At 38.2% G+C, this 21279-nt stretch overlaps 1 protein-coding gene across 7 annotated transcripts in view; it reads left to right on the forward strand.

Moving 5' to 3' along the window:
* The window catches only part of BICRAL (BICRA like chromatin remodeling complex associated protein), a 45364-nt gene that overhangs the window by 14893 nt on the left and 9192 nt on the right, over positions 1–21279 (forward strand). For 5 of the 7 annotated variants that reach the window (XM_053973036.1, XM_053973033.1, XM_053973034.1 and 2 more), the window contains 5 exons: positions 10197–10245; positions 12961–13009; positions 13092–13160; positions 17248–18951; positions 20725–20824. In XM_053973036.1, coding sequence (XP_053829011.1) covers positions 10202–10245; positions 12961–13009; positions 13092–13160; positions 17248–18951; positions 20725–20824 — 1966 coding nt within the window. In that variant the 5' untranslated portion in view covers positions 10197–10201. Of the gene's footprint in view, positions 1–7786; positions 7953–10196; positions 10246–12960; positions 13010–13091; positions 13161–17247; positions 18952–20724; positions 20825–21279 lie in introns of those variants that run through there. The other 2 variants (XM_053973037.1, XM_053973038.1) reach the window with 2 other exon arrangements.

The raw sequence follows: 21279 nt of genomic DNA on the forward strand, positions 1-21279 counted from the left end.
TTGAATTTATTGAGAAAAGTAAATTACAGAAGTTATCTTGGTCCCACTGAAATAGGTGGCGAAATTTCTACTGGCAGTCAGCAAGGCATCCTTCAAGAAGGACAGCATGGAGAATTTTCAGCTTGGATTTGGGGTGTTGATATGGGCTGCAATGCTGAAGTAGTTACACATCTGCCAATTAATCCTATTCAGTTTTCAGTAGATGTCCCAAACATAATAACTGAAAGGAGTATAAATGGCTGTTCAGCAAATTATTGGTAGTTGTTAGCAGATACTAGCTCATCTGAACCATGCTTGTGGCAGAGTTTGGTTTTTAAACTAGTATGGACTAGATTGGCAATGAAAAGGTATTAATTTGGCATTGGTTTATAAATCAGCTGGGAAATGTTCAGTTCATAAAGAGGTTATGTGCCTCTGAAAACTATATGCTCACAATGAGAGGTATGAAAGTTGAGTATTTTTGAGCAGAAACAAGGTAAAAACCATCTGAGGGACTGACTGAACGTTTCTTGGAATATTATTTGGCACAAAGATCATATGCTAACAGTCTGTTCTATAGCATACAGTATTTTGTAGAAATGCTTAAGAGCATCTAATACCTTCTGGGCAGGTGAATGTTTCCTTCCTAAGAAACTGCTGACATGATGCCTCCTGTGTGTCTTGTGGGATGAAACCGGGACCTTTCAAAATGTTTTATGGATCTTGAAGTTCCTGAGGAACTGTGTATGTGGTGGAGCAGCTTGGAAGACAGAGCCCAAAACAGGCTGTAGCATAGTGATCAGGATAGTCACTGCTGGAGGAAAGGTCCAAGCCCAGCCTTTATCCTGGGAAATCCCATGGGATAAGGAAGCATCCTGACCTTCAGGCTGAGGTTACTCTTGATTTTCTCTGTGTGGGTTTAAAAAAAATCTATTTCCTGATAAAAGTCTTGTTAAGATTTTGATATTGCCAAGAGCAGCTGTGGATGCAGTAGGAAAACAATTGTATTGAATAAATCAGAAATTCTGTGCTGAACATGTATATCTCAGGGAAACCAACTGTAGACAGCCACACAGGGCATTCACATGTGTACTTGGTGTGTTGACTGTAGCTGGATTAGCCATTACTGTCATACATAGTGTTAGTTGAACTGCACATTTCCTTTTTTTCCCCCTAACATACTAAAATGTCGCTGTAGTTTTTGGAAGTTTGATAAGGTACCACATTTGGCAAACTCAAATCAGTATTTTTTTTAGTGGTGTACTAAAGGGAAATGTAGGATTTGGCCTGTTGTAGGTTGTCTGTGGTTTTTATTTGCCCTTCTGTGTGTAGACCTGGATGTGTAAGGATCCTGCCTGTGCTCTTAGGTGTTCGTCTGCCAGATCTTAAAAATCATGAAGAGGCATAATGTTGAGTCTAGCAATTCCTGAGAGGAAGCACTTTTGTGTTTCTTTTCTTGTTGCTATTTTTCTGATTCCTGAATTGTTTCTATTTTTTAGAGTAGTTTTTCTTAGAAAGGTTTTCATCATCCTTTTGAATATTTAAAATTACCAATTTCTTCTCATACTCTGTTGCATACAGATGTCTGAAATATTGATGATTAAATTCAATTTTACAGCTAATTTCAAGCATTGCAAAGTCATCTTAGAGGTACTATTCAGATTTAGATTCTTGGAATGAAAACTTATTTTTGAATATTAAGAAGGTAATGCTTGCAAAATACACTGTGTTATTAGATTAGAATTCCAAATTTCTTCGTTTTTTAGCTGTATTTTAGAGCACAGTTCCTGGTAGATTTTGCAACAGTGTAGTAACTGTTTCTTTTGATTACTCTGGAAAAGAAAATATTCATAAGGAGTAATTCCATATTGTAGATATATGTACAGCATAGTTAGTTTATGAGTGAATAGTAAGTCTTTGTATTTTACAAAGTGCATTAAATTTTTTTTTTCTTACTTCTGTTGTCTTGAAATGACCATTTTTGGATAATTATGACTTCCGAGTGAGGTTTTAGTTTGCGATGAATTTTTCAATATTTACTTCTTTTCCATTGAGTACATTATTCTGCATTGAGTACATTTTCTGTGTCATTATTCTGCAGCATATAATTTTTTCACAGTAATGAGAGGGGGACCTGGAAATACCTCTTAATATCAATTTTTGTATTCCATCCATGTAAAAATCAATTTCTTGAAAACAGAGGGTTTGACATGGTAAGCAGCTCTTAAGTTGATTATAAGATAGAGTCTTGGTTACTTACAAGAATCTTAAATTCACTTTGCAAGATACTAGATTGCTCAAAAGTAGTATTGACTTGAAATTTAAGAATAAAGTACGTGGTTATAAGGGTTTGAGTTTATACTCTTTTCTTACACTTCTGTGTTGCAGAGAATGCAAATGAGGTCTGGTTGTTCCTGTGTAGGACTTTCCTTCACTGAATCTGAAGCTGCCTGTTGGATAAGAACCTGAGAGAGATCTGACAGGGTAAGGCAGGTAGTGGTTTACAGCACCTTAGCAATCTGAAGTGCACACTAAGATGATACATTATCCAGTGGATGATGAAACAGCTTGGGTTTTTTCCCCCTAGTTCAGAAGCACATGGAGCAAAATATTAGCACTGTGGAGATTAATGAGAGTTTTGGTGGAAATTTGTGCTAGGGAAGGACTTCAATTCTGGGTGTTTGATCTCTGCAGTCAGTGTGGAGTCACTTAATGCTGCTGCAATCCTTTTATGTAATTTAGCAAGGGATGGCTTGGGTTAAATAGAATTATCTTACATCCGTGCTCAGAAGAGTTGTGAGGGATGAAAATGCCACAAATTTGATGTAGCATGCTCAGTTCACAGCAGTACCATTCTCTGCAGTGACTGTTGCAGTAACTGATTTGTTCTGGTTTTGTTGTTGTGGTGATTGTTTTTCCAGTGGCAATACATTTCTTCAGATATTCCATACTTCTGTTGAGATTGTAGATTAAAATTCTGAATGGAGAATGGTAGAACAACAGAACAATTTAGAAGGTTTTATAGGACAGGTTCATTGTAAAGCATGAGAGAGATCTTGTCAGAATTCCTGCTGACAGGATGTGTATGAAGGCATACTGAAGTTGTGAGGATCAGTGGGTGTATGTCATGATTCCAACAGTAATTGCTTCAGGTGCTGGGTATGTTACTGTGTGCAAGTTTGATTATCTCCCATTATAAAGGTTTAGCTACAGCAGTCATTACCTTGCTTTAAAGCATCGATTTCCAAAGGTCAATGTTCACTCTCGGGAGTCATGCTTGCCACTCAGGAATTGATCTCGTGTATTTGCACAAAACTTTCAAGTCTGGATTTTCCCAACAGTTTTGCAGATAGACTTATTTATGTGTGACTTATCAAGTTTTGATGTTGATTATATCACACTTTTTGGAAATTATTCTAGATGTTGCTTTTCTAAGCTATCCATTAGCTTGTGCTTTTTATAGGAAGTAAAAATAGTGGTTTATTGCTTTGTATCTGAAATGGTCTATTAAGGCTGTATGAAATTATAAGTGACTTTGAGAAAGAAAAATAATTATTTTGTTGCAAGCTTGAATATAACTTGAGTAAATTTAAAACCCAGTGTTTACAGCTCTTAGAATATGGATACTATGCAAAGCGTGTGTGAATAGTTGGACTGCTTCCGGGCAAATCTGGTTTTAATGGCGCTGCAGGTTGTAGACCCTGTGTGTGTTACATGATACTGTGGATTGTGTAGCATGTTGGTTAAAACTTTAAGGTGGTAAGGACCACTGGGGGTTACCTGGCCCCTGCTGTAAGCAGAACAAGCTTCACAGTTCACAGTTAGAACAGGCTGGTCAGGGCCATTTGAGTTTTGAAAACTTCCAAAGAGGGTGATTCCACCCTCTTGCTTGAACATTCTTGTTTGTGAATGTTTTTCCTTGCATCTGGTTGGGATTTTTTGTGTTATGTGTTTTGGCTCTTGCTTTGTGTCTTGCTGTGTGCTGATGACAGGCGACCTGCTTGGCTCATCTTAGTGCCTCTTTTAGCAGGCTGCAGGTAGCACCTGGGCTTGCCTTCTGTTGACCAGGCTGAAGAAAGGCAATTCCTTCACGTGATCACATGATTTTACTTGCACTCTGTTGGACTCCTTCATGTTGTTTTGTATTTCTTTTAAGAGCACTGTCTGTGGGTAAAAGCCAAACAGATTGTAGCTGGGAGCTCATGAGTGCTGATAGAAAGGGAATAATTACTCCACTGGACCGCTGTCCGCACTGTGGTAATGTGAGGGTGGTGGTTGTATTCACATGTGTGCTACAGCCTCACACGTGCTTTAAGCTGACTGAAGCACTGCTGCCTTCCCCTGTGTTTAACTACCCACCTACCTCATTCCCTCTCTTGTGTTGGCTCTAGCTCAGCTGTAGCCCTGTGGCAAGCCAGAACCAATCAAGAAGCTCATCCTAAGTTGAAACAGATCAATGTATTTTATCAGATCACTTTTTTGTTCCAGATGACTCTTCAAAGCCTTCAGCTGACCCAGGGAAAGTGGATGAGAGGAGGGCAGGACTGCTCTATTCATCTTCTATTGCTCTTTGCTCTGTAGCAGGTCAGAGTGTTGAAATGAAGGCTTTGAGGCCAAGTAATAAGTCTCCCAGAGGATTGGCTTGCATAGCTGGGATTTCCTTGTCAGTTTTATTACTTTCAACTTCTCTTATGTTCTGTTCAGGAGCATGTGATAAAGGGCACTCTGGTTATTTCCCAGAAGGGATAGACATGGCTTCTTGCACAAGTACATGTGATCCAAGTTGAAATACATGCTGTATTCACCAGTGTGGTGGCAGAGGTATGAAATAAAATAGTAGGGGCTTTGCTAGTAAGCTACAGGGAATATCTGTGCTGGGTTGTGACTAATTACTGAGGATTGCCCTTTATAAATTAGTTGGATGCATGAACAGGGCTGAATTTGGCCTACTTCTTATAAGCAGATTTTTTGTGGCTTCTTTGTTGTGGTTTTTTTTTTTTTTTTTTTTTTTAAGACACTGTAGACCAGTATTCATAATTGGATATTTGCTAGGCTGCATTGTTAACAGTGTTCTGGCAGGTTGTGTGACTCTTCCCAAAGCGTATTTTCCCCAGCTATCGCTAGTGTGGGCTCTGGCAGGGCCCTGGATGCATTGATGGGTCCCAATGGTCCAACCAAGCCTCACCTGGAGCCTCCACTGGCTGAAGTCTCCAAAGACTTATCCAAATACAGAAGTGAGTCAATGTTTAAGGGTCTAGACCAATGGTCTCCAAATGTTTTTGATTGCATTCCCCTATTGGTAAGATTTTTGAGCATGCATCCCCAATATATTTATATTAATTTGCATATACAAGTATATGTGTGTATATTAAAACTTCATATACGAGTGAAGTTTTAATATTTTCTTCTTACACCCCACTGGATTTTCTTGCACGCATCCCACTTCGAAGACCACTGGACTAGGCTTCATAACTCTTTAACTCCACTCATTGTGGCAGGTTTTATTTTCAAACTCTCACGGCTTAATATGTTTATACCCATTACATACATCACTCATTGCTTTGGCCCACTGCATGTTAACAAACAGTGAAGAGGACAGAAAACTAGAAAAGATAGTTGGCAAGAAAAGTGACAAACTTTTCTATTGTTTGTGCAGTAGAAAAGGCTTTAGGAAAATTCCTCAGGACAGGCTTGCTTTTGTCAACACACTTTTAAATTATAATCTGTGTCAAGGTCACATGTTGCTCAAATTCCTCTTTTCTAAGTAGACCGAATGACTACTTTTGGGTGAATTTCTTTTGGGTGTGCAAGTACTCTGTCTGATTGTTTGCTGCTGCCTCTGTTGCTCTCCTGAAATCAACAGGGCCCTAATCATTTGGTAATCCTTGTTGAAAATAGGCATTAATTAAAAATATTTAAACCTGCAGTGTCCTGATTTTGGCTGGAACAGAGTTGATTTTCTTCCTAGTGGCTGGAACAGTGCTGTGTTTTGTCTTTAGGATGAGAATAACACACTGATGTTTTAATTGTTGCAAAGCAGTGCTTGCACCAAGCCAAGGCCTTTTCAGCTTCTCATACTGCCAGTGTGGGGGCCGATTTGTATTTGCAAGTAATAATAAATACTGTGACCAGGACCAGAGGGACCCTGCCTCCAGCTGGGTGAAGGAAGAGGACTACCAGGTTTGACTGCCAGGTTTATTGGACTGTGGATTTGGCACATGAAAGCCACAGGATGGACAGGATTCATTTCCACAGCAACCTCATGGACACCTAGTTGAAAAAGTTGGATATATCATCTTCCCTATCATGCATCAGCCTCTGGGAAAATCAAACAATACATTGGACTGTTAAAGGCCACTCTGAAAGCAAGGGATACTGGGCCATTCAGACGTTGGGATGTCCATTTAGCAAAAGCCATCTGGTTAGTTAACACTAGGGGATGTACTAAATGGGCTGGCCCTGCCCAATCAAAACTTTCATGTATTGTAGAAGGGGATAGAGTTCCTATAGTGCACACAGAAAATTGTGTAGTGGAAGGCGATCTTTGTTGTTCTTGTCCTGGGCAAAGGCGGACTCATCCATGGGATTGCATTTGCTCAAGGACCTGGAGGCACTTAGTGGGTAATGCAGAGTGATGAGGAAGTCAGAGGGATTTGATTTTGGGTAGAACAACCAATGAGGATGTTAATTGCTGTATAATACTGTATTTCATCACTACTCTGGTTGCTTTATGCCATATCAATGGTATTGCTGTAAGGGTTGCTCAGATTAATGAAGAATGAGTGCTGATGAAACAGAGCAAAGTGCAGCTAAGATAGAACCAGACAAGTACAGCAGTGATGGAGCCAGACTTCAGCATGTAATAATCCCAACAGCATTTACCATCTCTTTCACTTTGAAGGAATGATATGACAGATGGAGCCCAAAGTCCCGGGCTCCATCAGGATGAACTCAGTGGACATCTTAGAGGGATGGCCCATAGATTATCGGCCTGTATGTCTGCATATATGGCAAAGGACAGGAAAGGTGGTTGTGATTACGTGGGATGCATTGAAAAGTGTGGGACCTGGGCATGATGAGGTTGGTATAGAATAAGGGGTGGATATTGTCCTGGTTTTGACTGGGGTAGAGTTAATTTTCTTTCTAGTAGCTGTGTTTTGGATTTAGGATGAGAATAAAGTTGGTTACACACTGATGTTTTAGTTGTTGTTGAGCAGTGTTTGCACCAAATGAAGGACTTTTCAGCTTCTCACAGCACCCCACCAGTGGAGAGACTGGAGATGTGAAAGAAGTTGGGAGTGGAAATAGCCAGCAGATCAGACCCCAACTGACCAAAGGGATGTCCCATACCATATAGCATCATGTGGAACAATAAAACTTTATTATCCATGGTAAACTCGTAGGAGTTTGCAGTATGTTGGGTAGATTTTTCTTGTATCACGTTTAGCTTGTAAAGCCAAGTATATGTTCAGTAATGTGTGTAATAGTGAAGATTATGTGTTACTATTAGGATTTTCTCACACCAAAAAATGCACCATTTTTGCATTTTTCTCACATGCAAAAATGTATTTGTATACATTTTATTTTCCTCCTGATCATTCTATGCAAATTTTGAAGAATTCAGTGAATTTAACAAATTTATCTTAATTTGTGTCAGTTGTTTTAATACTTCCAGAGTATTAATTGAAGAAAGTTCTGTGGTGTAACTTCAGCTAATGGTGAACCCTTATTATAATAAAATCACGGAGAATATTTGGTTATGTAAAGCAAAGACATTTTATGGTGTCTAAATAATGCTGTCAGTGTTTCCATAGACACATGGCTTGGGATATGCAAAAGTAGATTTGCAGTGTGAAAACAAGGATAAATTTGACTTTGTATAAATTTTTGCTTTTGGTTAGCTAGGAGACTTTGGAACCTTGTTCTTGAGACATGGGTGTGCTCTCAGCAGTTAGAGGAAATAACAGCTTTCTGTAAGTAGTACTATCAGTACAGTTAAAGCAGAATGCTAATTGTTTATTAATTATTCTTAGTAATACACATTTATATTTAAATTTGATGACATCATTCTATGCCATGCCATTTGCTTAGCATTGAATTGCAATATCAGTGCTCAAGCTGGTGGCTCTATGCAAGAGTAAGCAGCTGGAACACTGAATCATGGGAGAAATTGCTTTTCTTAATGTGCATAATCACCTCATGAATGCTGATTTTTGTCAACATTGAGGTAATTCTCTGTAGCTGGGCTTTGTTTTTCTGTCCTCCCTGAGAGGTGATACTGAATGATCCTCACACTGACATATGCTCCATTTCTGCTTCACCCTCAATGTAAGCTAAAGCACAGAGACAGAAAAAATCCAAATAAGGCTCTGCAGTATAGAGGACACAGTACCCTCTGCTAGTCTACAATATAAGCTATTTTCAGAACCAGTGGAGTATAGAAAAATTTCAGGAAAGAGGTTACAGAATCACAGGACAGCCAAGGTGGGAATGAATATCTGGGGATTGTGTTATCATCCCCTGTCCTGCTCAGAGCAGACTCAACCAGAGCAGGCTGCTCAGGGTCAGATCAGGCAGGCCAAAGCTGTGGTCTAGCTGTATCCTGGGTATCTCCAAGGGTGGAGACTCCATAACCTTGCTGAAAAACATGTGCCAGTAATTGGTTACCCTCACAGTTTTAAAAAAGGAAAGTTTTTTTCTTTTGTCTTCGTAGACTTTTTTGTTTATTGTGTTTTGATTTGTGCCCCTTGCCTCTTGTTCATTCCCTGGGTGCCACTGAGAAATGTTTGGCTCAGTATTCTTAACACTCTCCCACCAGGTATTTATATACAAGATAAAAATTCCCCCATGGCTTTCCTCAGGCAGAACAGTCCTGGTGCTCTCAGTCTCTTGTATAGGAGGTGCTTCAGTTCCTTCATTGTTTTTATCATTATGGAGAACAGGATGAGGAATCATTCATGTGGATGTCTGGTCAGGGAGAGTAAGTCTCTATTTGTCAAGAAATAAGAGAGAGAGCAGAATGAGTTAAAGCCAAAACAGTTATAACTGTTATAACTGTGTTTCAACATTTGAGTATGACAGCACAATTTTTAAGGGAAGTTGAGAAAAAAACAGGCATGGAATGCAATGATCAGCTTGATGTGAGTTGATAATACGGTAAAAGAAAATACAGTAAAGATGAGATTGGATAACTTAAAGGAAGCCACGGTACCAAGAAGTTTTGGAAACACTAACATCAGTTGATAATTGAACTAGTGGATTAGATGGGATGGTCCTGACAGTTACTGACAAGGACAAGGGGGATTCTGAGGCAAATAGGGGAGCCCAGAATATGCAAACAGAAGCTTTGAAGGAGCAGCAGTTGGAGGGGAGAGTGAATGTGAGAGTTTTTGGTGCAGCAGTCCCTGGTGGAGTAGGCAGTGTGTGAGGAGTTGGTGGTTGTGACACTGTGAGGCTAAAAGTGCTCTGCATTGGATACTTGCCTTCAGGTTAGGCAATGCACATAAATTCCCACCCGTACCCATTGTTAAAAGGACTGTCAGAACCCTGTACTGTTAAACACAAGTTTAAGTACACTCCTGAATATTGCTGAAGAGAAACTGGAAGTGGCCACATTGACACTTAGCTATTGCTAAGAAAGGTCTGTTAGAAAACAGTGTTTCTTTTAATGCTTAGTCATGTTTTGGCTATAGTTTTGATTGTAGACTGTAGCAGCCTCCTTGTGACATTGACCTAAGTTTATTTACCTTTTTGGCCGCTCAATGCTACAGCCACTAATTTTTGTAACAGTCTTTGTAGTGTTTGGTTATTCCCTCACTGGGATTAACTGGGAATAAATTCCTATAGAAACATTTTTATTGGAGCCTTAGATTGCATTCCGTGTTGATATTTTTACTACTTTAAATTGTAGAAGTTATTGTTAATCAGTTTGGTTAATAATTTGTCTTTCTGTGATTTAAATTTCTAAAACCCCCCTGGATTTTAAAACACTGTATGGGGTTTTGTAAATCTTCGCATGTGACTGAATTTGATTTTCAGATAAATCAGCGGACATCTGTAGAAGGTGCAGGTCTACTTAAGAACTTTGTCAATAATAGACAACTGTCAACTTCTTAAATTGTTTATTAAAAATACTGAGATGCTCTAAATCGGTTTTGTTGTTGAAAACAAACTTTTGTGTGATACATATCAAATATCCATCCTCTCGTTTATTCTAGTTGTCATGGATGATGACGATGATGAATCCTGTCTCCTTGATCTTATTGGGTAAGTTTCCCTTAAGAATTACTACAGAAAAGTTGGGAATAATAATTTTGCAAAATCATCTTCTAGAAGGTGATTCTATCTTGATATTGTCTGAAGATGAGGTGACTTGCAATGAAATGAGCAGACATGCTTCACGTCTTCCACATGGAGATGTGTGGATTGCAAAGCCTTCGATCCCGATGGATGCTTGTTGACATTCTCCACAGGAGAGGCTAAGGAATGTGTGTTCATGGAAAATGGATTCTCTTCTCAGGTAGTGGTAATACCAGATCAGTGCTGATGCATGTTACTAGGGATGCTACTACAAACGTCACAGCAAATAACTTTTTTTTTTAAATCAAATCCCCAAAGATGTCAGTTTTTCTGAGTAGTGGAACTAGATAATTTTTTAATACTGTGCTTGTATTTTAAGGGCAAAGTAAAATTATTTTTTTCTTAATTCGAAATACTTCAATATTTCACTTCTGCTAGTCATACACATTTGCATCTAAATGTTAGAAAAAAAGAATAGGTCTCTGTCCTGTTTCCTATCTGCAACAAAGAATTTACCAGCATTTTGGTCAGAGATACTTGATTTTAATAAAATCAGGGATTTTGAGTGGTCATTTGAGTTGTTGGTGGGTTTTTTTTGTTGCCCTCCCTCACCAATTTCCCTAACAGATTTATATGGAGTTTTATAATTCTATGTGGCAATCTCCAAAAATAATTAGGATAGCTGAAGCATGAGCAAGTTTTGTATGGATTGTATATGTGACAAGTTGACTTCCTTTGGGTATCGTTCATGTCAGTATTCAAGAACAGATAATATGCTATAAATGCATATAAAACACAAGAGGAGAATTTAACTTTTCATGCCCAAAACTTTGTTCAAACTCTGGTAGAAATTAGACTGGCATAAGTCTCATAGCAGCTGCTAAAAGATCATTCCCAGTTCATACAAGAATTTTTTACTGTCTTAAGTGTAGGAAATAATTAGGCTTTTTACCTTTCTCACACACCTGAAAACTTCCAGTGAAACCAGTGAGAGCTGTAACTTCAGAAAGACCAAAACACCCCCAGAGTGGCTGCTGTAGTTTGAGAGTTGCTCTCAATGCTGTAGCAAAAGCAGTGCCAGTAAAGGCTCAGTTACATTCTGTGAAGTAACTGTTGTGTGAGGTTATTGATTGTGGCCATGTGAAAACACTTCCTACTTGGAACATGAGCATAAAGATGATCATGTGACAATTAACTGCTTTGTCATGAGCATGAATCATGAGGATCCTACTACAAGATCACAGGTGGTCCAGAAAATGAAGTGCTCTTTGTACAGATGAATGTTTGTGTGAAAAATTACAGTGTTCTTGCTGCTGCTGGCAGCAATTATTGTCTTAAGCATCTAGAAGAATGGAAAACATTTTTTTTAATCTGATCTGTGATTTGGTAGGTGCCATTTAAAATTCCTTCCTTACTAAAGACAATATTTAAGGTGATGAAGTGGTCTTAATTTTTAATTGCATTTTGCATGATTGGAAGACAGTGAGGGTGATTAGTATTAAATGGCCTGATTATTTTACTGATAAAATTCATGAGCATAATAGAACCCTATATGAAATCATGAGTTCTGTGCTCCTTAATTTTTGAAATTCTGTGAAATCTACTATGAAAATGACATTTCTATTTCAAAATATATGTAGCCACTTCAATATTGTAAGCATAATAGTAAAAGAAAGTCCCTGCCAAGTACAGTTATGTCTTTTGACTTCATGCCTCTTTATTTTCTAGGACCATCAAGCAAGAAGGAGGCATTTTTAGTTACTGCTTTTTTGCATTATAATCTGCTTCTAAAAAATGTTTTATTATTACTTGTTGATCAATAAACATGTTTTAAAAATCAAAGAAATCCATGTCAGTTTACTCTTTATGCTAAGGGAAATGCTTTATAATTGTTGCATTATAATAAGCCCATGTAACACAGCCTTTTATTCTTTTTACTTGGTCTATATATACAGCTAAATTAATATATTTGTATTTGTTTGAATTCTGACACTCATCCTATCTGACTACATTTTTAATATGAGTTTTAGTTAGTGCTAGTGCTAAGCTAATTAAATACACTGAAAATCATAATATTTAGTCAATTATTTCTATGGTTAGTTTTACTTGGAAAAGGTGCCAGTTTTTCTTCGTGAGGGGTCTGTTACTGTGGCAATCATAAATTTTTATTAACTTGTGTCAAAGATGTCAGAAAACCCATCAAAGAATCAGGTTTGTAAATACCCTATTAGATGCTAGCTAAACAAGACATTACAGTTTAGCTGTAGAAGAGGTGGTACCTGTTTTAGTTCTCACATTATTTGGTGGTAGTATATTCCTTAGGTTTTGTGCTGTGTGCTGTCACAAAATACCGTGTTTTTCAAGAGAATATGAGGATCACCCTCATATAAAGGGAAATGCAGTAGAGTGCAACTAAAATTTTGTGATCAACATAGTTTATTTGCTTGAAATGCCTTGTTACAATGGCAGCAGATATGATCAGCATCTGGAAGTTGTGCTGATACAGAAGCACAGAGCCTCAGATGATACAAACTTTCAGCTTTGCATTGGATTCCATGAAAGATGTGTTTTTACCAGAGATCTGATTTATATGAGTACAGTATGTGACTTAGTTAAATTAGCCTCATTAGTAAAAAGGACTTCTAAAAAGTGTTAACTTCTTTATTTTTTTTCCCCCTTCAGGGACCCACAAGCGCTGAATTATTTTCTACATGGACCTAGTAGTAAATCTGTAAGTAGCATTGCTGTGTATTAGGCATAGATAAGCTTCATTGAGTGTATTAGTTCTAAACATTATTTTTGTCTTTTACCAGAGCAATGAAGACTTGACTAATGCAGAATATTCTGTAGCCAACTCAAATTCAATTTTTGCCAACTCCAATGTAAGTGGTCAGAGATAAATTACTTTAGCACTGAGATTGCATGATTCTATATGGCTTTACTTGGCTGTCATAAAACTGAATGAAGTAGATGTGGGTTTCAGCTTTTTCTTGTGAAAGCTCTGAATAGTAACATAGAACCTATCTTGTGCTTGTTAGTATTTTAAGTGTTTCAGTGGGGAAATAATTAAAAAATACTGCACTGTTGGGATGTGTTTTGTAAATATGTAAAGCAGCTTGCTGAGCAGTGAAAATGCTCTCTGGTGTAATTCTCCAGTAAACTGCATTTGTGACTTTAGTGATTGTAGGAGTAGTAGTGCTCAAAGATAGACCTTGAAAGTGAGTAATTCGTATGCTTTCTGTGTATGTTAGAATGGCTTTTGTTTCTTACTTTATGTAGATTCTGAGCTGGCAGGTTTGTTTTTTTTTTTTTTTTAATTAATGAGTGAGTTGGTTGTTTTTCTCTTTTTGTATTTATTTTTCTTTTGACTCAGGAGCTAATTTGGGATGTGTCCTTCCTGTAACTTCAGTGTTAGGGAAGTTGATTTAAATTCATTAGGTGTTGCAAGAAGTCTTCAGTGTTCTTCTTGCCAGGAGTGTTTTGCAGCCCTGGACCACGTTTCACACAATGAGGTTGTGGAATCCCAATCAGTCCTTGGTGATAAATTCAAGGCTCTAGTGTAAGTCATGCTTTCAGTCGAACATTGGACTGGATGACTTAGGAGATCCCTTCAGACTCACATTTCTTTGGTTTCATTCCTGTGTTTTTTAAAACAACTGAATTGTTAATCCCACAATTAAGTTATTTGTATACATAGAATAGGATTTTCTTGGTAACTCCTCTTTCTATTGTACTGTTACCTTGACTCGTGTCTGTTTGTCTCATGTTCATAACAGATACATGGATACAGTTGTAGGTGTGTAGGGACCTTAAATAATTGGGATGAAGAAATTCTGAAAACCATTAATCTGTGTGTGGAGAACTAGTGACTTTCCTGTAAGCACAGTAGTGTAAAGTGTTTGTCCTGTCCTTCCCCTTTCAGGGTTGCTATTAAATATTGTAGAAGAAACAGACAAGTGGATTGAGATAATGATGAGGGAGTAGGGTAACAAGAGTAACAGGACATGCCCAGTTTTCAGCTGATGGGGAAGAGTGGTTTCAACTTGGTACCAGGCTGTGGTCATTAGCAGACAGCAGCTGCCTGTATGCAGCACTGGCAGAGATGGGGTTTGAGGACTTAACCTAAGAAAAAACAGGTTTAGGGAAAAAAGGGTGATGTATGACATGCATTTGTCATAGCCTAGACTTCCTAGTTGTTCTCTGTAGACATCCTTCTGATGAGCATGACTAGGTAGGCAGGAGTAGGGTGTTTCTGGTGTATTTTCAGAAAGTGAGTTTCCTTGAATAATTTTGAGGGGCAGTGGGAGATTCTGGACAAGGTGGGTTTGTCACCTAGGGATTAGCAATTGGAAGAAATAAAATATTTGGTGAAAGCTAGGAGCTTACTCGTGTATGAAATTGGAGGTAAATAATCTAGAAGGCAGGTGATCAGAGGAGCAGGGATTCCTAGGATGACATACTACAGTTTAATTCTTAGCTTGCTCTGTCTTCATCCTTTTATATCTTCATAGGGAAGACCAATGCCATCTTCTCTTCCCTCCTCCCTCCTGTGCTGACATAGGTGAAGAATGACTTGATTACAAATACAGGTTCTTACAGTTCATTGGGAAGGAACAAGTTTTAATATAAACAGATCGTTTCACAATCTCTGCTTATAAAATGGGATACCTGAAAAGTTAAAAGCTCCTGAGGCTTTTGTCATTAAAGTTTTTGCAGATACTGAAAGTTATGTCTTTGTATATATTCAGAATTGCTACCATGAAGTAGGATTGACTGTCTTGCTGCCCATCTCAGCCTTTCAGTGGCAGAGTTTACAAATTCAGTGTCGAGGGTTCAGTGCCTCAGCTGGTAAGCATGCTCAGCCAACGCCTAATACAAGCAAGACGAAGTTCCTGCTGACTGAAGGAAAAGACAGCACTCTTCCCACTCCCTTATACTGCTCCCCCATGCCCCATCCTAACCTTCCCTGAGTTGAGTCTGTACCACCTCTGCTGATTCCAGGTTGGTTTCCTGTGGCAGTCGTTATGAGAGGCTTCCCTAGCCATTGCCCTGTTATCTGGCTTGTACTGGGTGGCTGCTTCTATTCTCCTGTTACAGTATACGACAGCATAAGAGAGCAGAATATTGATGGAACCAGTTAGAATAAGACTCTTGTTGGGCAGCAGATTCATGAAGCTGCAGAGGCTTTGGTTTCTTCTTGAAATTAGCATGGTATTCTGCTGGCTCTTCTGAATCTGGACAGTAATGATTCAGATGTTAACTTGGAAGGTTACAGTTTTTGCATATAAAAATATTTTCTAATGTTAAATAGTCCTGGGAGCAAGGAATGAAACTTGGGATTCTCTGTTCCAGTTGGAGAGTTTCAAGCTATTAATCCTGATTGCATGTAATATTATTTATTAGTGTTATTATTGGTAGTAGTAATAGTGGTATTGTTTGTACTAACTGGAATAGCATTAGTGGAAGATTTCAGTTCGGTTATTTACTTGGGGACAACTTAGAAATGCAATAGGGAATCCCCCTGAACCTGACATTAAGAGTCTTAATTATGGCCTAATTAGTGATTCCTTTTTACTCTGCCCAGTGGTAGCTAGGTACAGTTGAGAACCTGATTTGTAGCTTTAGGTGTTCCTCAGGTTCAGACACTGAGACATTTAAGCAGTGGTTTAATTCCTCTATTAACAGAAATGCTAAAAGCTTGCTGTAGTTCAATAGTTGTAACTTGAAAATATTTCATCTAATCTTAAGAAAAATATTTTAATATTTTAAAACATGACTGAAATTTCAGAAAATACAGAGTTTTTTCAGAAACAGATTGGGGTAAAATTCTGAATAAGTATGCTTGGGGAACTGAAGTTAGGGTGGTGATATCATTGCATGTGATAATTATGGCTTGCAGCATCTTCACACTGTTTACATGAGGTGAAAAGAAGCGTCTATGACCTTTAAGGAGTGAAGACTCAGAGTATGAATGTGACTGATAATTGCACACCCACAGTTTCCATTTATCCTGACTAAAAAGAAACTGGTTGTTGCTTCTGAATAGCTGAGATGTGATCATGCAATTTAGAAAGGTGTACTTTGCCTAACTTAAAACTATCATGAGTGTTATTATGCATTTAAATTTGTCATTCTATCTGCAGAAACCTGATGCTTGTATTGTCTAGAGTTTCTGGACAGAATTTTGTTTTAGGAAAATCTTGACAGTAGGCCAGAGTAAATAGGTTTTGATTTTCCTTATCATGGTGTTAATAGATGTGGATTTGATGGATTTTTTTTCATTAAAGGTGCCACTTAATATTTGTGGTAGTTCCAATGTTTATAGTTTTCAGTAATCTTTTTATGAGCATAAACCACAGCCTGTAACACTTTTTTTTCTTACTCCCTTGTTTCTAAAATTTTTTTAAACAAGGAATTAACATAATGCCTTAACTTTATGAATAATGGTCACTAGTTTTCGCTAAGTGATTATAGAAATGCTGGTAGGATTTTGGAGGCGAATCTCATTTGATAGAAGTCAGTGGAAGAAAAGCTTTCTTCTGCCTTTTCTCTGCTTCTACTGTTGGTACTGAAGCCTTGCCCCAAACTGAATTAGAGTGGAGGTGTTTTCCCTCCTCGTTTCTCTTATCCTTTTGTCAGTAGAGTGCTCAGCTTGAGGAAGGGAAATGGCACTTAGACAGCATTTCATGTCCTCTTGAAACAGTGCAGCTGCTGAGCTAAGTGCTGTATATTGAGAGATTTGAGAAGGGAAAGGAGAGAAGCATCTCCAGCAGTCTGAGGGTGTGAGCAGGGGGAATCCATGACCTTTTTGTGCTGGCTCACTGTACAGGGTCAACGTCACCCTGCACATGCTTTGGGAAGAGTATAATTCTGTATAGAAAGAATGCTTGCATGGAAAAATAACTAATGAGGAAACAAAGCAGATACTAGAATTTCTGAAAGTGATGTATTCCTTGTTTTGCGTTTCAGAACACTGATCCTAAGTCGTCTGTAAAAGGTGTAAGTGGTCAGCTTGGAGAGGGGCCTAGTGATGGACTGCAGCTGTCCAGTAGCCTTCAGTTTCTTGAAGATGAACTTGTGTCTTCTCCTTTACCTGATCTTACTGAGGATCAGCCTTTTGATATTCTTCAGAAGTCCTTACAGGAGGCCAATATTACTGAACAGACTTTGGCAGAAGAGGCATATTTGGATGCCAGTGTAGGTTCTAGCCAACAGTTTGCACAAGCTCAGCTTCATCCTTCTTCATCAGCATCCTTTACTCAGGCTTCTAATGTTTCTAATTACTCAGGTCAGACGTTGCAACCTATAGGAGTTACTCAAGTGGTACAGCAACCTGTTGGAGCATCTTTTGCAAGCAATACAGTTGGTGTGCAACATGGCTTTATGCAACATGTCGGAATTAGTGTTCCTGGCCAGCATTTGTCTAATAGCAGCCAGATTAGTGGTTCTGGGCAGATACAGCTGATTGGTTCATTTAGTAATCAGCCTTCCATGATGACCATCAATAACCTCGATGGATCTCAGATAATACTGAAAGGCAATGGTCAGCAAACACCTGCAAACATGAGCAGTGGCCTCTTGGTTCACAGACAAACTCCAAATGGGAACTCACTGTTCAGTAACTCAAGTTCAAGTCCTGTAGCACAACCTGTAACTGTTCCATTTAACAGCACAAATTTTCAGACTTCATTGCCTGTCCATAATATCATCATTCAAAGGGGTTTGGCGCCAAACTCAAACAAAGTTCCTGTTAATATCCAACCAAAGCCTGTTCAGATGGGTCAGCAGACTGCTTACAATGTGAATAACTTGGGAATACAGCAACATCATGTACAGCAAGGGATTCCATTCGCTTCTGCAAACTCACCTCAAAGTTCAGTAGTTGGTCCTCATATGTCCGTTAATATTGTTAATCAACAACAAAATACAAGAAAATCAGTTACACCTCAGACAGTTAGCAATGCTGGAGGTAGTATTGTTATCCATTCTCCTATGGGACAGCCTCATGCACCTCAAAACCAGTTTCTCATACCTACAAGTTTGTCTGTTAATTCAAATTCAGTTCATCATGTCCAGGCCATAAATGGACAACTTCTTCAGACTCAGCCTTCCCAGCTGGTTCCTGGCCAAGTGTCTGCCGAGCATGTAATGCTCAACAGGAACTCTACAAACATGCTGAGAGCCAACCAGTCGTATTCAGGACAGATGCTGAATAATCAGAACACAGCTGTTCAGCTTGTTTCAGGCCAGACATTCACAGCTCCTGGAAACCAAGTTATAGTAAATCATGGAACTTCCCAAATTGTTGGTGGACAGGTGCCACTGCAGCAGGCGTCACCAACGGTGTTGCATTTGTCACCGAGCCAAGCTAATGTTTCTCAAGGCAGATCGAGTTTTACCACCATGTCACCTGGGCAGTCCACAGTCTCAAATATGTCAGCTTCTGGTCGATTTGCTGCTGCGAGTTCTTCTGGTTCAGTGCACCCCAGCTTGGGAGCATCCGTTCAGTCTGTCGCATCGGGAGGGAACTTTACAGGAGATCAGCTGGTCCAGAACAGAGCTCAAGCTGCCGTCAGTGCATCGCATCGTCTTCCAGCATCCTCCTCCAAGTCTGTCAGCACCTTTAGTCACACGTCTGTGGGAGTAACACAACAACAGTTTGCCTTTGGTCAGGTATGAAAGCTGCTTGAGAATGTAGCCAAAGAAAAGCTTCTAAGCTGTGCTAAAATCTGGATAATACACAGAATGTTAATTTTGCTGGTTTGTATTGTTACAAATGCTGTGGAACTGCTGAAAATTACTATAACCCAGAGTCATCATTTCACTTGGTATTTTCTAAATCTGTCACTGAGTGAACAACTCTGTCACTTTGATTAATTCCAAAGATTTTGTTGGTGATTTGTAGTATTGTTTTCAGAAGTGCTTAGCACTGATCTATGTCTGCTCCTGTTTAAAGGAATGGGCATTGTAAGTTTATACAATTGTGAGCTCTCTTGTAAACCTTACCATAGACTAGATGTAAAGGCTCAGGTTCCTTCTTAGCACTTAAAAGTCATTTGACCTCAGTAAAACCTATGCATTTTCATGGTTTGACTTATTGAAATTAGAGATGAAAAGGTTTCTTGGGCTTCCTTTTTTTATTTATTCTATTAGCACTTTTGTTATGTATGTCTGAGCAGTTAGAAGCTTTCAAATTTGATGCAAAGACAAGAAATGTTTCTTAGAATCCTTAAAAAGAAATACCTTTTAAAGCAGTTTGTAAAAGCATAACATGAAAAAAAAAACTCTTAAGAAGTCAAGCTAGTAGTTAAAAAAATCGGAATTCACTTTAAAGGTTTGATGTTTTCTGTTTTGTAAGTAGATACACTTGAAGTATATATTCAGCTCAATTTTTTCTCTTTTCGTAAGTGAACTTATAAACAGTCAAAAGTTCAAAATAAAAAATCCATAAAGTTCCAGAGTGAACTGCCAATTTTAACTCAGTGACTTTTAACGCAATTAGCAACAAGCTATTAAATTTTTGTCCTTTTTTAACTTTTTGTCATTTTAAAATACTGGTCACTCTCTCAGAATGCATCTGCACGAATTAGATCTTTCTCTTTTTTATTCATTTACATAGATCTTTCTTTTTCCAAAGGCCTGATGGATTTTTTTTTTTTAACCAAACCTAAAATCTGCAGTGAAATGTCTTAGAAAATAATGTGTATTTAAAAAACTAGTACGAACATGCTGTAGAAACACATTTGTAATCTTTTCCAAGACTTCTGGTGCAGGTTGTAACATTTTGTTTGCAGATGAGTAATTTGAGGCCTGTCTGACTTTCTCTTCATGTGTCTCTGTTTTCCTGTTTGCAGGTTATGTGCTGGGTCAGTGAGTTTCAGCAATTATAAAAGCAGAGTATTTCTTATTACTGTAAAAGATAATTTTGTTCTTGCGCTGAAATTTCAGAGCTGTAAATGGGAACTTACAGAGTACAAATGCCACTATTTGCCAGAATCTTTTTAGTTTGTTTGTACTTGCATTTTAAACATTGTACTTTATACTAAACCATGTATCATTCAGTTGCTAAGCAGTGGAGGGTTTGTTCCACTGTGGGTTTTTTTTTGGTTGGGAAAGCAACTTCGTCATCTTGCGGTTCTGAAACTCTGAGAAGCTGTATTTTCTGAGTTCCACTTGTAGTAGGAAATCAGGGGTCTTGTAGAATGCAACTGGTATATATGTGTGCTGTTAGTGTAATTTCTGTTCCCCTCTGATTTACTTTATAAAATTCTTGAACTTGGAGGGATTGAGATGTGTGAAAGTTCACCACTGATGAGTTTGAAGTTAAAAAAGTATACATGGAGATTAATTTTAAGTGCCTTTTCCTTGTTTTTCTTAAAGCTTTCAGTAAATATTTCACTGTGATTTTTAAAAAAACTTGTTCTTTATTTTATGTATGTGCCACAGAAAAAGGCCGTGAACCAGACATCACCAGTTTCTGCATCGAAGACACAGGACAATTTGAGACAGCCTCAGCTAACAAGTCTTCTGAGCAACACACTATCAGGTCAACTAAGGTCTTTTTAACATAATGTTCTTAATTTTCTGCAGCAACAGAGATTAGTTCTTCTTCAGTGTGTCAGACTTAGATGCCTCATGCTCATAGGGTTCTAAAGGTTGTTGGAATTTTATTTTTAGAAGAATTCAAGCTATATTTTTTCAGTTTTGAATGTGTGCTTTGATTTTTCTCAGTCATGGCACTTCATTTTCTAGAGAGAAAAGTTGAATCTTCACAATTAGCAATTCTCTCCTCTGTAAAAGCCAAAATTGTACCTTCTTTCATTTTGCTTTTTTTTTTTTTCAGCATAGGAAAATAGAAATACTTAATTTTCAAAATACAGACATCTGGTAAAATTCCATGAAACTTCTAGAATGTTGAATGTGATGGCTGCTTCAGTTACAGAGGGAAGAGAAATAGGTATTACAAGGTTATGTGCAGGCTGTCATCACTCACTTTGTTCT

This window comes from Vidua macroura, chromosome 3 (genome assembly GCF_024509145.1).
Source record: "Vidua macroura isolate BioBank_ID:100142 chromosome 3, ASM2450914v1, whole genome shotgun sequence".
NCBI lineage: Eukaryota > Metazoa > Chordata > Aves > Passeriformes > Viduidae > Vidua > Vidua macroura.